Raw genomic sequence first — 16,575 nt, forward strand, 5'->3', positions numbered from 1 at the left:
CCTTACCAGCTTGATGCCGTTGGTCTCTACATGCCGGAGGAGGACATCACCTGCCCGCTCTGGGTCCCAGTGCACGTCTGGGTCATCTGGGAAATCCCTGGAAGGAAGAAGTGCACGTTGGAAACCGTTTCTAACGGGGTGCAGGCTCTCCCCTCAGTTCTGGTAGGTGTGTGCGTGTGTGGGGTGCTGAGGACGTACAGACCAAACACAGCACGCTCAGGGGGTCTTGGCTCATGTCATGGCTGGGCGGCTGAGAGGGAAGCAGATCTGTCCACAAGCTGGGGGACAGGTGTGGTCCCCAAGAGCTGAGACATGGGGCAGAGCTCCAATGTGTCTTGGTAAAAGTCAGGGGAATGGCTTGTTGGTAAAAGTACTCAGTACTTTGGTAAAAGCAACTCAGTTAACCTCAGTACTCGTTTAACCTCAGACAGCTGTGAAGGAGCCTGGACGATGCAGGTGAGTAGCCTGCGTGTTGCAGGGCCGCTAGGGTTGGGTTTGATGCAGGTTTTCTGACTTAGAGGGGAGAAGTTTCAGCCCCAGGGAGGTGCCCCCAGGGGTAGGGGTCTCTGCAGGCCACTCCAGGCCTTGTTTCTGTCCACTATCACCACCACCTGCTGATATGAGGCCAAGGCCATGGTCTGACTCCAGTGTGAAGACATTATTCATAGTCTTATAACTAGACGGCCATCTCTGCCGCCTCAGGTCCTGGGTGCCACACACCTATGCTGGGAGGACAGGGCCCCCCCGATTCCCACCAGGAGGTAGATGTCACCTCTCCACGGACACAGGCCATTATCAGACTCATTTAGGACTATGGTCAAAGGAGAAGTGCTGAAGGTTTTTTAGGAGGAAAAAAACACGAATCTCAGGGCAGAACAACACAGCGACTTTCTGTGCTTCCTTGGCTGCCTCTTTCACACCCCGGGGAGCCTCCTGCCAGGGTGACTTTGAAAGCACCATCCTGCCCATCATTCCTCAGGGGCCCTCTAATGCTCCTGCCTCTATAGGACGGACAGCTTGGCTGGCGGCAGGGACTGGACGGGGAGGAAGGGAGAGGCAGGGACTAGGACGAAGTTCGTTAAGCCTCATTCCTGGGGAGCGAGCTGAACATGGGATGGAGAACATGACCTGCTGAGCTCGAGCAGGAAGAGATTTAGGAATTTTCCAGGGAATTCAGGAAATACCCAGGAATACCCAGGAGTGAGAACAACTACACACGTCCCCCTGACTGGGAGGCCTGCATAAATGCACCAAGGCGTCATTTTGGAAACCAGGGAACAAGGAGATGATCAGAGGTTGGCAAGGCCAGAAGCCACTGTCGCCTCTAGGGAGACATCAGAGCCTAGGAATGGGAGTGGTTAATGGCAGGAACTACGAGGCCAGCAGCTGGAGGCCCGGAAAACATTCAGCTGCTGACAGAGGTGCTGTGAGGAACGGGGAGACCTTCCAGTCTCCCTTTATGGCCAACTATTGGTCAGACCTACTGAGAAGTCAGTGGAAGGGAGGCAGGAAGCATGGTTGCCGTCGGTCCACGTATCTGGCAGCACTCAAAGCAAGTGCCCAATGGATACTTGCTCTCAACTATGCCCCAGACTTGAGCCTAAACCTTCAAGGGTAGCAGCAGTCTGCCCTTCTGGGAATGCAGTCATCACTAGCTGCCCAGGTACAGAGGGCAGCAGGGAGGTCATGGAGGTCACTGCTGGGCAAGCAGGAGTCCAGGCTCAGGGGAGAGAGACAGGGCGGTGGCTGGTGGGCAGCTCCACCCCAGCAACTCTGCTTGAGCTCTGCCTATGATCAGAGTGGCCCAGTGTCATCAGGGAGCATCGTGATGCCAGGTCGGATGACAGAACACACGAGTTCCAGTTCCCTGCTCACCAGGTGCCTGGGGCCTGTGCTGCGTCATCCCTAGAGCTGGGAAGACCTGGGCCACGCTGGTGACCTGAGAGCCCTGATGTCTAGGACTTTGTGTCATACGCAATTTTTGAGTGAGGTTGAAATGCTGACGGTGGATGGTAGTTTTTAGGAAAGAGTAGGGGTCTTGGATGAACTTCCCAGGTAGCACTAGTAGTAAAGAACCCACCTGCCAGGACATAACACAACAGATGCAGGTTCGATCCCTGGGTCTGGAAGATCCCCTGGAGGAGGGTCTTCTCATGCCAGGTGCTGCATTAAAGTGCTTGATTGGTTGACTGAGCCAAAGGCAGCTACATCTGCCTTTAGAGGTTGAAACATACAAATAAGAGCTTTAAAAGATAGTAAAATTTATAAAAACAGATTAGAGGCGAAAAGGAAAAAAGGGGACTTCCCTGTTGGTCCAGTGGCTAAGACTTCTTGCTCCCAAGACAGTGGGTCTGGGTTGGATCCCTGGTTGGGGACCTAGATCCCACATGCCACAACTAAAGATCCCACATGCTGCAACTAAGACATGGTGCAGCCAAATAAGCAAAAAAAAAAAGAAAAGAAAAAATTGAATTGCAGGGGGAGCAAGGCATCCCTAGGGGACCACTTCCCCTCAAGGCAGGAAAATATAAAATTTTATATTTTATTAAAATATAGTTAACTGTAGAAAAAGTGACGCCTGTGAGATCCGAAACATGAGTTGTCTTTTGCCTATGAGTGAAAGTGTTAGTCACTCAGTGGTGCCGACTCTTTTCGACCCCATCAGCTGTAGCCTGCCAGGCTCCTTTGTCCATGGAATTCTCCAGGGAAGAATACCAGAGTGGATAGCCATTCCTATCTCCATGGGATCTTCCTGACCCAGGGATAGAACCTGGGTCTCCTGCATTGCAGGCAGATTCTTTACCATCTGAGCCACCAGGGAAGACTTTTGCCTAAAGTTCAGCCCTAATCAACTCAAGGCTTGGGTCCAAGTAGTAACTTTTGCAATAGTTCCTTTCTTCTCTGATGGATTAACAATCCCGCCTTAGATAAACATGCCAGCAGAGGTGTGAACACAAGTGTGAGTCAGCCATCCGGCCCCTCCTTAAGGGAGTGTTGGTGAAAAGGCCTTTGCCCTATTTTTCTTGGTGCTGTCCTGCGTTTTGCTGGCTGGGGTCAGGGAGGAGGACTGGAACTGAAGCTGCCATCGAGATGCATGAAGTAACTTAGGTCTGAAAGCGAGGCAGAGTAAAGTTGCCAAAAGGAAGGTGCCCTGGCCCTCCACCTGAGCCCTAGCAGCCCCTCTCCTATTACAGCTGTTGTAGTCACTGTGGGTTTTCTGTCATCTGCTGCATAACCAGGTCTTGATTTAGATATGCCATCATTCTGTAAAGCCTCTATTTTACTGATTATGTAGGTTGTTTCCAATTTTTATTATTGAAAAAAGTTGTAACTAGCATCGTTATATGATGTGAGATTCATACACTTCATATGAATCTCTCAATATTCCCTTGGGATAAAATCCTAGAGATGTCACTTGGGAGTCAGAGATAAAGCAAGGAGAACTTAGCAGATCTCCCTGTGAGGAGCAGTGTTAAGAGGAGGAAGTGGAAAGTGGGTTAACTCACCAGGAACAGCATCACAGAGAGAGAAAGAGCAGTGTACTTTATAGGCTGGAGGGAAAGACGAACAGGGACAACTCTAATCAGAGCTCCATGCCTCCGAAAAATCTCAGGTGTTTTATACCTACTTCCTTATGACTCATGAAAGTAGAAGTCACTCAGTCACGTCTGACTGTTTGTGACCTCACAGACTGTAGCCTGCCAGGCTCCTCTGTCCATGGAATTCTCCAGGCAAAGAATACTGGAGTTAGTTGCTGGTTCCTTCTCAAGGGGATCTTCCCAACCCAGGGATCAAACCCAAGTCTCCTGCATTGCAGGTAGATTCTTTACTGTCTGAGCCACCAGGGAAGCCGGAAAAGGCCAGTCATTTACATTTTTCTACAGCTAGAGAGAGTTGGTTGGAAGGGAATGAGTTACACGTGGAGTGAGAGGCACTAGAGGCTGGCTGAGTGGGGCTGCAGTGGAACGTGTGTGTTGTCAGAAGCCCCATTTCATCTTGGTAACCAGCTCTTCTGGGAAATCGCATGGATGTCATTCAGCAGTAAGAGTGAAACAGTGCAGGTCCAACTGGGACTTGAACTCACAGTCTTTTAACTGAGACCACTACCCCTGGTCTCAGGACTTATTGAAGATCAGGTTCTTGATGTCTCATCACAGAAAGAATTCAGTGAGAGACAAAGTGATAGGTAAGAAATGGATTCATTTAGAGAGAAACACACCCTAGACAGAATGCGGGCCATCTTAGAAGCCCAGAGTGGCACACGGTAGGGGGTTGTCAACAGGGGTGGGTAATTTCATGAGCTACTGAGTGCGAGGAGTGTTCCAGCTATTTCGGGGAAGGGGTGGGGATCTGCAGGAATGGGGCCACTGTCCATTTTTTGACCTTTATGGTTGGTGGCCTGGGAACTGTCATGGTGCCTGTGGGTGTGTCACTTAGTTTGCTGATGTGTTACAATAACGAATGAATACTGAGGCTCAAGGTCTAGTGGAAGTCGAGGGGTTGGCCATTTTGAATCTATTTGGTTCTAATTAGTTTCTGTCGTGTCCTCAGGCTGTGTGGTTCTTTGAAGTGTTGTGGTGGCCCCCTTCCCTGCTGTTTCAATAGAACAGAGGCCAAGTCCTAAGAGTAGTCAGGCTTCATATTTAAGGGACATCTGGGCTTGCCATACCCAACCTGAGGTATGTGTGAACCACGTGGTAGGTTTGCTTCAGCAGTGGACAAGGATTCTGAAGCTGCTCCCAGCTCTCCCCAAACCTAGATGTGAGCAGGCCCATGGCAAACAGTAATAAAGTTACCAAGAGGTCCCAGAAACTTCCTTCAATTATTAGCAAGCTACTTCTCGGCTATTATTGCAACTTTAATAAAAGTATATGGAGATACCTCCGGTGCTGGTGTGCCTGGGTAGCTCTGCTAACATGGAAAGCCGAGTAACTCTTTCTGGATGAGACAGGGGATAGGGTGGCTGAAAACAGGTTTCTGGCCAGGTTTTGCCAAGTAGAGCAGAGATGGCACCTCTGAAGACTTGAGGACAAGGACAGCAGGGGTTGTATCAGCCACCCCCTGCAGGAGGACTGCAACTCGCAGAGCCCTTCAGCTCAGAAATGAAGTGTCTGGTAGGTCACACCTTGAACCTAGACTCTTGATTAAGAGACCTGTGGCGCTCTACATCTCATCAGTGAGGTGATGGTTCCTGATAAGAAGCCAGCCCTGGAGAACCAGGAATGAGGGCAGAATTTCCAAGGTCATTCACAAAGCAAGCCTGGAGACTGAAACATTATAAAGACCTGTGAAAGATTGTTTGAAGAGGCATTTTACAAAGCAGAGAATGCAAGCTACCAACATATATTCCTCTAATTCTCAGGAGTCAAATAAATGCAGAATTAAAGCAGGACATGGTGTGAAGGAGGGGTCACAGGAAGGGGCCAGTTTACTGGCTGCACCTGTGCGGGAAGGCTGTTTGGCTACCCAGTTGTGCCCTTTGACCTTTTTAGAAACGACTCTGCCGAAGTAATCAGCCTAACAGTGGAAGTCCACTCAGGCAGAGACACCACTTTCACTGCATTTACAGAGGGAAAGAGGCTGCAGTTCTGTAGTTCTGCCACCAGGGAACAATTTCTTTAACTTCCTGAACTGTGGCTTTTGAAAAATGCTAAAGATAACACAAGAGTTTTAGGGCATGTTCAAAGTCAAAGCAAAGAAAGTTAAATACACCCAAGGAAAGGAATGTTAAAACAAAAGTGGAAAAAAAACCTCTCCAGTAACTAAATTTTAGTTTTGCTCCTGACTTAAGAATGAGACTCATGTGAAAGAGGAAATCTATTAAGAGGAATTGAATTTTGGAAACAAAGCCCTTCTGTGAGAAAACTTCCAAATAAAGGGCTCTGGGTTCAAGAGTCCAGCTACCCTGGCCTGGGCTCCCCAGAAAGCAAAGCCTGCTGGGGGCTCTGACCCGGAGTGGGAGGGCAGTCGCAGGGGGAAGGGAGGCGGTGCAGACTTGCGGGCTGGCTCCGGGATCCCGCGGGCTGGCTGCCAGACCGCGAGAAAAGCATCTGAGCCACGCGTCCGTCCGGGAGGAGGAAGAGGGATGTACTGATCTTGAGGGGCTAGCTTTCCAGCACCTGAGGGCCGACAACGCTTGCTGGATTCCGTGCGAGGGCAGAGCGGGGCAGGGCAGGGCAGGGCTCCCAGAGCGTGGGATCTCTGCACTTTTACCCGCGGGCCTAGCGTGGACTGGGCACCAACGCGGATGCAGGGTCCGGGGCGGGGTTGGGAGGGCACCTCGTGGGGCTGCGGCCCTGCGACCCCCGAGGGGCTGGGATGGGCGCTCTGGACGCGACCGGACACACAGAAGACAACGCCCCCCCCCGGGGGGGTGCAGTGAGCGAACACGGCGTCAATTCCGCAGGAAAAGTCCCCAAACCTAGCCCTGCCCTGGACCTCCGCGCTCGACCCGGGAAATTCAGGAATAACTGTGACCTGCTCTGCACTTTGTAGTGACTGCCCCCGGCTGTGTGAGGCGTGGCCTCGAGGTGAGGGGCGCGGTGGGCTCTCCCCTCCTCCCTCCTGCCAGCCTGGGGACCCGGGGGTGAGCACAGTCACCGCGCCCCGGGGGCGCCGTGCGCGCCCTTATTTGGGCCTGTGGCTTGTCCTCCCCTCCCCTCTCCACCCCTCACTCCGGCATATTTCTAAACCGAGGACTTCCTCAGTCGTCCGGGCGAGCAAAGGTCACCCGAGTTCAGGGCCACCGGAGACGGGCGGGGCGCAGGCGGGTCACCTGGGCTGCTGCGCGGCGGGGGTGAGTCGCCTCCGGGAATCGCCAGGGACCAGCCCAAGAGGAGAGAGGAAAAGAAACAGGGAAAGGCGAGGAGGAAAGAAGGGACCAAGAACCAGGAAGAGACTGAAACAGACCAGTTGGTGTCTGTGAAACATCTGGGCTGCCAGCCATCCTACCCCCGCAAGCAATTTAAGAGCGTGGACAACGACCACGTGTAGAGACCCTTTTCCACAGAGGCGCCTGGCCCTCCTTTCTCAGGCACATAAAAGGGACCTGCAGGTCAGGGCTGTCAGGCAGGGCTGTAGCTCACCTTTCTCAGGAAGACGTGCATTTTACATTAGTTAGTACCCCAACAAGATGTGTAAATCCTGTGAAGTTCTTGTGAGATCTTTTCCCCAAATTTGCCAATTCACTGTCTTACGTGGCAACTGAGAAACAGAGCTGCTCACTGAGCTCACTTCAGCGGTCACAGGGCTCAGCTGGGAGGCCCAGGTCTCGGTCCTCACCCCTCCCCTCTCCCCAGGGGACTCCCAAGGGCCCCCCTGAGCAGAGGCTGTGCAGTGTTGCTCAAGACAGAGATAGAAGGGCCAGGACCTAGACTTTCGGACATTCTGGTATCTGAAATGTCTGCCTCACTCCCTTTTTAAAAAAAAGCCAAATTTAGGGCCATGTCAGAGAAGGGGTTCATCCCTGACTTCAGTAAGCACCTGGAACCAAGTGAGAAGAGCAGAAGCAAAGCCAGAGGGTGGGACGTGGAGTCAGCCCACTAGGACACCCTGGAGTCCCAGTGTGGGAAGGGGGTTGCCAAACCAGGGAGTCCCTGGGGCATCTCAGGGTGAAAGGGAACCTTAACTGAAGGTTCCAGTGAACTGCAAGGCACCGCAGAAGGATCAGACCAGTGCTCAAATAATGAAGTCCAGGGCAAAAAGTCACTGCAAAAAACAAACATGTTGCTGTGGTGGTTCAGAGAGGAAATGTTAACGTTGTACAGTTCGGATGAAAGAGTTTCATGTAGGTGGCGGTGTCTGTGCTGGGTCAGGGTGAACAGGCCTCCGGACAGGGGCTAGAGTTCTCAAAAGAGAAGAGTGGAGCCATGGTGTGTAGGGTGAGTGTGGGCCGTGACTGAGGGCACCACCTGTCTTATGTAGAGACCATCATACAGGGAGGGGCATAGGGAGGTTTCCTCAGGGCAGTGGCTGGGTCGGGTTTGCTTTAGGATGTCAGCCTGGGAAAGTGAAGGGTGAACTTGGGGGTGGAGCACAGTTAGGCCTTAGCAAGGGTCCAGACCAAAGACGAGGCCCTGGGGATGGGAGAGAGAAAGGTGCCCAGAACACTTATGGAAGGAGACTTTGTCAGATTTAGTGTCTGACTGGATGGTAGGAGCAAGGAAGAAACGCTACTGAAGGTGACTCCAGCGGCATCACATGTGAGGACTTCATGTTTGCCTGGTGCCTTCCTTACAGTCAGAAAGTGTTAGTTGCTCAGTTGTGTCCGACTCTTTGGGGCCCCATGGACTGTAGCCCACCATGTTCCCCTGTCCATGGAATTCTCCAGGCAAGAATACTGGAGTGGGTTGCCATTCCCTTCTCCAGGGGTCAAACCCAGGTCTCCCACATTGTGGGCAGATTCTTTTCCTGTCTGAGCTACCAGGGAAGCCCATGTCAGAGGTGTCACTTTAGTCATCACTTGGTGTAATAATGCAGAGTGCTAGGAGGGGCACTGAAACTGGTGGTACCCAGCTACAGAGTGCTCAGTCAGCTGGGACTTCCTTTTTTTGGTTTGTCTTAAGACTGTCAAAATTAAAACAGTGCATTAAAAAAAAAAAAAAAAACAATTCTCATGAAGGAGCTGTAGCCATGGAGAAGCTCTCCGGGAATAGCCTCAAGGGAGCAGGAACCAGAACCTTAGCTCGAGTCGGGTTGGGGGAGAAGGGAGGGACAGTCTGGTGGGGCAGAGACGGAGCAGACCAGTGCACGGGACCATGCTGGTGGGGCTTGAGGAAAGAAAGGCTGCTGGATTTCACCCCTCGCGGGGACCATGGGTGGCCCTGACAGCAGGGCCCATGAAAAGGGGCAGGTGGTGCAGAAGAACGGGCCAGTGGGTGGTGAGGGAGCAGTGCCAGGAGCTTCAAGAAGTTTGGGAGGAAGAAAGAGGCGGGAGGCCTGAAGGACTTGGGAGGCCAGGAAGGGTTTGTGTAGCTGTGAGGATGTTTGAGGATGCGGCAAACCAATCAGCCATGGTGGTAGAGAGCAAGCTACCTGCAGGGGCAGGAGGAGCCAGGTAAGGCCCGGGCGATCCAGCCGCAGAGGATGGACGTGTGAAGCAGGGAGCAGAGCTGAGGACTCAAGGAGCGCTAACAGCTCCTGTGTCATCAGCTGTGGTGAGGATGAAACGAGGTAAAAGCTGATGGACATTTAGACCCTGGCATGTGGTCAGGGTCCTGTAAAGGTCAGCTCTTGAGCTGACTCTGGATTGGATGGTATTTGATGCCAAGGAAGGAAAAGGGTGATGGGTGCTGGGCCACAGAGAAGGGCAGTCAGCAGCAGATGCCCTATGTGATTAGACCCAGGGGTCTTCAAAGGTTTCTGAGGATTCCACCTGTGTTTCAATGAGAGGACCTCTCTGCCGAAGTCTGGATGCAGAGGGTGGGGATAGAAAGATGGAGACAAAATGGATACATGGCTGGAGAGCTGAGCAGGGGAGGGAGCTGAGAGGTCCCCGGTACCCTCCACAGCAACCTCGGGGGCAGTGGTGTGGTCAGCAGAGGTGAGTGCTCAGGCTGCCAGAAGAGGACTGAGGAGGCTGAGGAGGGTCCACAGTGACCAGGCTGGCAGGATGGGAAGGCTGGGAGTGGCCTGCCTGATGGCTCTGGGTGGACACCCCAGCACCAAGGATGCTGGTCATGAGCATGAAGGGCACAGGGCCCAATGATTTACAAAACGGCAGTGTCATGGTGGCCATCCAAGTTTACGGGGAGGTACGTGAACATCCTCCCTATGAGTTTCAGCAGCTACGAGAAGGGCCTGGTGAGACCAGCTGCTAGCCAGGCACAGCTAAGCAAGTGCCAGGAGTGACCCCAAAGCTGTAACTGGCCTGCAGGGGGTCCCGGGCATCCCCAACAGACAGGCTGGGAAGTGGAACGATGGGACAAGACTCTAATCAGTGTATTCTTACTCTAACTCAACAGGTTTAATTGCTGACTTTGTAATAGTTCAGTGAGAACTTTTATATAATCAGTGAGGTAAAGTGTTTACAAAGTCTCACTGTTCAGTTGCTTAATAGAGATTAACATCTCTGCTGAGAGAGGTGAGTCCTGAGTGAGAGATTCTGCTCCTCATGGATGGCTTCTGAAGCAGCCAGTGCTTCCGAGGTCTTGTGAGACGTGGCTGAGCTCAGAGCTGAGGCTGTGTCACTGGTACTCGGGCTCGGGGAACTGCATGCTCTGGGCGACACATAGAGGTGTGTCTCTATGCCCCCCAGGAATGCCAGTGACTGGAGACTCCAGAATTTTATTCCTCACTCTCAGTCCTTCTTGCTCTTGCATTCCTATGAGAAAACTTGCTCCTACACTTATGCTCCAAGCAAAAAGACCAAATAATGCCCTTTCCCAGGTGACCTGATCCAAGCTTCCCCCATCCCGGGTGACCTGATCCAGGCTTGCTCACTCCACTTCTCTGTCTCAGGAAATCGGAGCTGCAACTCAGAAACAGCAGCTCAGAGGTTCCCAAACATTACTGTGCTTTACGATCATCTAGGGAGTCCGTAAAAAATGCAGAATCTAGGTTTCTCACCTCACTAGGGTCAAGGTCTTATCTGGAGGTGGACAGGAAGCCCACACTGCAAACCCTGATGTGTAACTAAATAGCTTCTTACTCTATGTATCACTCCAGTGTGAACAGCTGTGGGGTGTTATTTATTTCACGATGGTTAATGATGTGGAGAAGCTCTATACAGTCAGCAAAAACAAGACCGGAAGCTGACTGTGGCTCAGATCATGAACTCCTTATTGCCAAACTCAGACTGAAATTGAAGAAAGTAGGGAAAACCACTAGACCATTCAGGTATGACCTAAATCAAATCCCTTATGATTATACAGTGGAAGTGAGAAATAGATTTAAGGGCCTAGATCTGATAGAGTGCCTGATGAACTATGGAATGAGGTTCATGACATTGTACAGGAGACAGGGATCAAGACCATCCCCATGGAAAAGAAATGCAAAAAAGCAAAATGGCTGTCTGGGGAGGCCTTACAAATAGCTGTGAAAAGAAGAGAAGGGAAAAGGAAAGATATGAGCATCTGAATGCAGAGTTCCAAAGAATAGCAAGAAGAGATAGAAAGCTTTCCTCAGCAATCAATGCAAAGACATAGAGGAAAACAACAGAATGGGAAAGACTAGAGATCTCTTCAAGAAAATTAGAGATACCAAGGGATCATTTCATGCAAAGATGGGCTTGATAAAGGACAGAAATGGTATGGACCTAACAGAAGCAGAATATGTTAAGAAAGGGTGGCAAGAATACACAGAAGAACTGTACAAAAAAGATCTTCACAACCCAGATAATCACAATGATGTGATCACTCACCTAGAGCCAGACATCCTGGAATGTGAAGTCAAGTGGACCTTAGAAAGCATCACTACGAAAAAGCTAGTGGAGGTGATGGAATTCCAGTTGAGCTATTTCAAATCCTGAAAGATGATGCTGTGAAAATGCCTCACTCAATATGCCAGCAAATTTGGAAAACTCAGCAGTGGGACTGGAAAAGGTCAGTTTTCATTCCAATCCCAAAGAAAGGCAATGTCAAAGAATGCTCAAACTACCACACAATTGCGCTCATCTCACACGCTAGTAAAGTCATGCTCAAAATTCTCCAAGCCAGGCTTCAGCAATACGTGAACTGTGAACTTCCAGGTGTTCAAGCTGGTTTTAGAAAAGGCAGAGGAACCAGAGATCAAATTGCCAACATCCGCTGGATCATGGAAAAAGCAAGAGAGTTCCAGAAAAACATCTTTCTACTTTATTGACTATGCCAAAGCCTTTGATTGTGTGGATCACAATAAACTGTGGAAAATTCTGAAAGAGATGGGAATACCAGACCACCTGACCTGCCTCTTGAGAAACCTATATGCAGGTCAGGAAGCAACAGTTAGAACTGGACATGGAACAACAGACTGGTTCCAAATAGGAAAAGGAGTCCGTCAAGGCTGTATATTGTCACCCTGCTTATTTAACTTCTATGCAGAGTACATCATGAGAAACACTGGGCTGGATGAAGCTCAAGCTGGAATCAAGATTGCCAGGAGAAATATCAATAACCTCAGATAAGCAGATGACACCATCCTTATGGCAGAAAGTGAAGAGGAACTAAAAAGCCTGTTGATGAAAGTGAAAGAGGAGAGTGAAAAAGTTGGCCTAAAGCTCAACATTCAGAAAACGAAGATCATGGCAACTAGTTCCATCACTTCATGGGAAATAGATGGGGAAACAGTGACAGACTTTATTTTTGGGGGCTCCAAAATCACTGCAGATGGTGATTGTAGCCATGAAATTAAAAGATGGTCACTCCTTGGAAGAAAAGTTATGACCAACCTAGACAGCATATTGAAAAGCAGAGACATTACTTTGCCAACAAAGGTCCGTCTAGTCAAGGCTATGGCTTTTCCAGTGGTCATATATGGATGTGAGAGTTGGACTGTGAAGAAAGCTGAGCGCTGAAGAATTGATGCTTTTGAACTGTGGTGTTGGAGAAGACTCTTGAGAGTCCCTTGCACTGCAAGGAGATCCAACCAGTCCATTCTAAAGGAGATCAGTCCTGGGTATTCTTTGGAAGGAATGATGCTAAAGGTGAAACTCCAGTACTTTGGCCACCTCATGCGAAGAGTTGACTCATTGGAAAAGACTGATGCTGGGAGGGATTGGGGAAAGAAGGAAAAGGGGATGACAGAGGTTGAGATAGCTGGATGGCATCACCGACTCGATGGACGTGAGTTTGAGTAAACTCCGGGAGATGGTAATGGACAGGGAGGCCTGGCATGCCGCAATTCACGGGGTCACAAAGAGTTGGACACGACTGAGCGACTGAACTGAACTGAATGATGATTCTAGCAAAGCCACAGGACAGACGGTTTTATTAGTCAAGTAAGTTATGATACAGGTATCCCATGGAATAGTATGCCTCACTGAAAAATGAACTATATTTGTGTTTCTGTATGTAAATCTGCATTTGTAAAGTATTGAAGGTATGGAAGTTTACACATTGAGTAGTCAACAGTGATTTTCTCTGAGGAGAGAAGCGTATGTGGAGGGAGATTTCGTTTTTCCTCCCTGGATATATTTTTGTACTGTTTGTTTTTACAGTGCCCATCATAAATATTGTTATTAAATATTAGTTATTTTCAGAACAGCTTGATTGAGACATAATTCACGTAATTTTTTAGTCCACTCGTTTAAAGTGCACAATTCAGTGTGGTGTGTTTTTTTTTTTTTTGGTATGTTCACAGAGTTGTGCAACTGTCATTGCAATTTTAGGACATTTTCGTCATCTCAGAAAATAAACCCCATTATGAGTCACTTCCCACTCCCTTTCCCTCCCCACTCTTGGCAGCCTCTGATCTAGTTTGTGTCTCTGTGGATTTGCCTGCCCTGGGTATTTCAGATAATCCCCTGTGTGGGGATCATACCCTGTGTGGCTGCCTGTTAACAGGCTTCTTTTTAGGTTCATGCAGTCTGTAACATGTGATGGGACTTCACTACGTTTTGTGGTGGAATAATAGTATAGTGTATGGCCAGACCATGCTTTGCTCATTTACTCATCTGTGAATGGACATTTGAGTCATTTCTACCCTTTTGCTACTGAACTCTGGGAGTTGGTGATGGACAGGGGGGCCTGGCGTGCTGTGATTCATGGGGTCGCAAAGAGACATGACTGAGGGACTGAACTGAACTGAACTGATGGTACTGCTGTGCACATTCATGTACACGTTTTCATCTGAATGTTTTCAATTCTTCTAAGTATTTATGTTGGAGTAAGATTGCTGGGTAAAGGTAATTCTGTATTTACATTTTTGAGGAACTAACTGCCACACTGTTTTACACAAATCCACCAGTGCCTGAGGGGTCCAATTTCTTTGTATCCTGGCCTGCATTTAGTATTTCCCTTATTTTTTTAAAAAAATGGTCAACTTAGGGAGTGTGAAGTAGTGTCTCACAGTGGTTTTGACTTTCATTCCTGTAATAACTAATAATGTTGAAAATCTTTTCCTGTGCTTATTGGCCACTTGTGTATCTTCTTTGGAGAAATGTCTATACAAGTCCTTTGACCATTTTAAAAATTAGGCTGTTTGTCTTTTTGTTGTTGCTTATAGAAGTTCTTTATATATTATTTTATATGTTATATATACTGTTTGTCATTGTTGTTTAGTCCTTCAGTCGTGTCCAACTCTTTTGTGATCCTGTGCACTGTAGCATGGGATTTCCCAGGCAAGAATACTGGAGTGGGTTGCTATTTCCTTTTCCAGGGGATCTTCCTGACCCAGGGATGGAACCCACGCCCCTTGTTTCACCTGTATTGGCAGGCGGATTTTTTTTTACTGCTGAGCCACCAGGGAAGCCCATATATACTATATAATATATAAGGATATATTACATTTGTCTGTATTGATCTCTGGATATTAATCCTTTTTCAGATATATGCTTTGCAAATGTTTTCTCTCATTCTATGAGTTGTCTTTTCATTTTCTTGATGGCATGCATCAAGCAAAAAAGGTTTTAATTTGGTCTGTTTTTCCTTTCGCTAGTGGTTGATACTTTTGGTGTCATATCTAAGAAGGTTCTGCCTAAGCCAAACTCATGAAGATTTACTCCTATATTTTCTTGCAAGTGTTTGATAGTTTTAGCTCTTCTTATTTGGGTCTATTTGAGCTAATTTTTGTGTTTAGTGGAGCGGAAGGGAAGCTTGTTCTCTGGTATGTGGGTATCCATTTGCAGAAGAGACTATATTGCCTCAGTGAATTGTCTTGGCAGCACTGTTGAAAATCAACTGACTATATATGTGAGGGTGACAGTATTATTAAAAAAGGAAAAAAGAAGAAAAAGAAAACCTGAAAAAGAGTAAACCCTATAAATCCTTCTAATACAGAAACTGGCTAGTTAAGCTATGGGGCTTCCAAAGTGACTCAGTGGTAAAGAATCTGCCTGCGAATGCAGGCAGACCCAGATTTGATCCCTGGGTCGGGAAGATCCCCTGGAAGAGGAAATGGCAACCCACTCCAGTATTCCTGTTTGGAGAATTCCGTGGACAGAGAAGCCTGGTGGGCTATAGCTCAGGGGGTGTCAAAGAGTTGGAGATGACCGAGTGACTGAGCATGCAGACCAGGCCTGTCTTACCATGACAGTTTTGCCAGAGGACCACCACACCATCTTACGTTGCAACACACACAGGCAGCTGCAGTGTTTCTTGTCCTGAGGGCTCTCATCCCACAGATGACTAAGACTTTTTTCTTGGAACTTGGTGTGGTAGGGAAATAATCTGAAAGGCTGACCCGGTAACCTTTCTTCTGGACGCAGACTTTGTCTGTAAGGCTTGAGTGGGAGAGAATTAGTTGCCTCTCATCCAGAGTTTTTGGTTCCTAGCGCAATTACTGCAGATGCTATAGACTGAACATTTGTGTCCCCTAAAAATCCATATGTTGAAACCCATTTCCCCAATGTGATGGTATTTGGAGGTGGGGCCTCTGGTAGGTAGTGAGGTCACGAGGGCAGAATCCTTCTGAATGGGACTAGTGTCCTTAGAATAGAAACCCTTGAGCGCTCCCTTGGTCCTGCCACCACGTGAGGACACAGCAAGAAGGGAGCAGTCCGTGAAGCAGGAGACATGGCCCCACCAGACACCTCATCTGCTGACACTGTGATTTTGGACTTCTCAGCCTCCAGAACCGTGTGACACAATTCTGTTATGAGCCACCCACTCTGCAGTGTTTTTGTTCTAGCTGCCCAGATGGACTATGACAGAGGAGGTAAGGGTGAGCTGGCTAAACTCAGTTTGGTTCTTAAAGGATCTACTTCTTAGTTTTTTAATATCCCTATTCAGGGCTTCCTTGGTGGCTCAGTGGTAAAGAATCTGCCTGTTGATACAGGAGACATGGTTCCCTGATCTGGGAAGATCCCATCTGCTGCAGAGCAGCAAAGCCTGCGCACCACAACTATTGAGCCTGTTCTCTAGAGCCTGAGGACTACTGAGCCCTCATGCCCTGGAGCCCGTGCTCCTCAACAAGAGAAGCCGCTGCAGTGAGCAGCATGCAGAAGCACCGCAACCTGAAAGTAGCCCCCACTCGCTGCAACTAGGGAAAAGCCTGTGTAGCAGCGAAGACCCAGCCCAGCCAAAAAAAAATAAGTAAATAATTATATACATTAAAAAAGATCCCATGTGCATGCTGCAACTAAGACCCGGTACAGCCAAATAAATAAATAAGAATAAAAATGTTAATTTGTTAATTAAAAAAATCCCTACTCTGCTTCCTGAGGAAAGGACCAAAGTGTGTGACAAGGGACACAGTCTGCCATGGGTGTCATGAAATGTAGAAGTGCTCGGTAAAATGAAAGTGAAAGTGAAGCCACTCAGTCGTATCCGACTCTTTGCAACCCCATGGACTGTAGCCTATCAGGTTCCTCCGTCCATGGGATTTTCCAGGCAAGAGGGCTGGAGTGGATTGCCATTTCTTTCTCCAGGGGATCTTCCTGAGCCAGGAATCAAACCTGGGTCTCCGGCATTGCAGGCAGATGCTTTACCGTCTGAGCCACTA

The 16,575-nt window shown here is 48.9% G+C and overlaps 1 protein-coding gene across 6 annotated transcripts in view; it reads right to left on the reverse strand.

Annotated features, from left to right (window-relative positions):
• Positions 1-16,575, reverse strand: part of PIGL (phosphatidylinositol glycan anchor biosynthesis class L) — a 51,918-nt gene that overhangs the window by 17,131 nt on the left and 18,212 nt on the right. For all 6 annotated transcript variants that reach the window (XR_001919713.1, XR_001919714.1, XR_001919715.1 and 3 more), the window contains exon 3: positions 7-97. Coding sequence is in view for 3 of the 6 variants with exons in the window: in XM_018064721.1 (XP_017920210.1) it covers positions 7-97 (91 nt within the window). In the remaining 3 variants the exon portion in view is untranslated. The remainder of the gene's footprint in view (positions 1-6; positions 98-16,575) is intronic.

The sequence above is a fragment of the Capra hircus genome, chromosome 19 (assembly GCF_001704415.2).
Source record: "Capra hircus breed San Clemente chromosome 19, ASM170441v1, whole genome shotgun sequence".
Taxonomy (NCBI): domain Eukaryota; kingdom Metazoa; phylum Chordata; class Mammalia; order Artiodactyla; family Bovidae; genus Capra; species Capra hircus.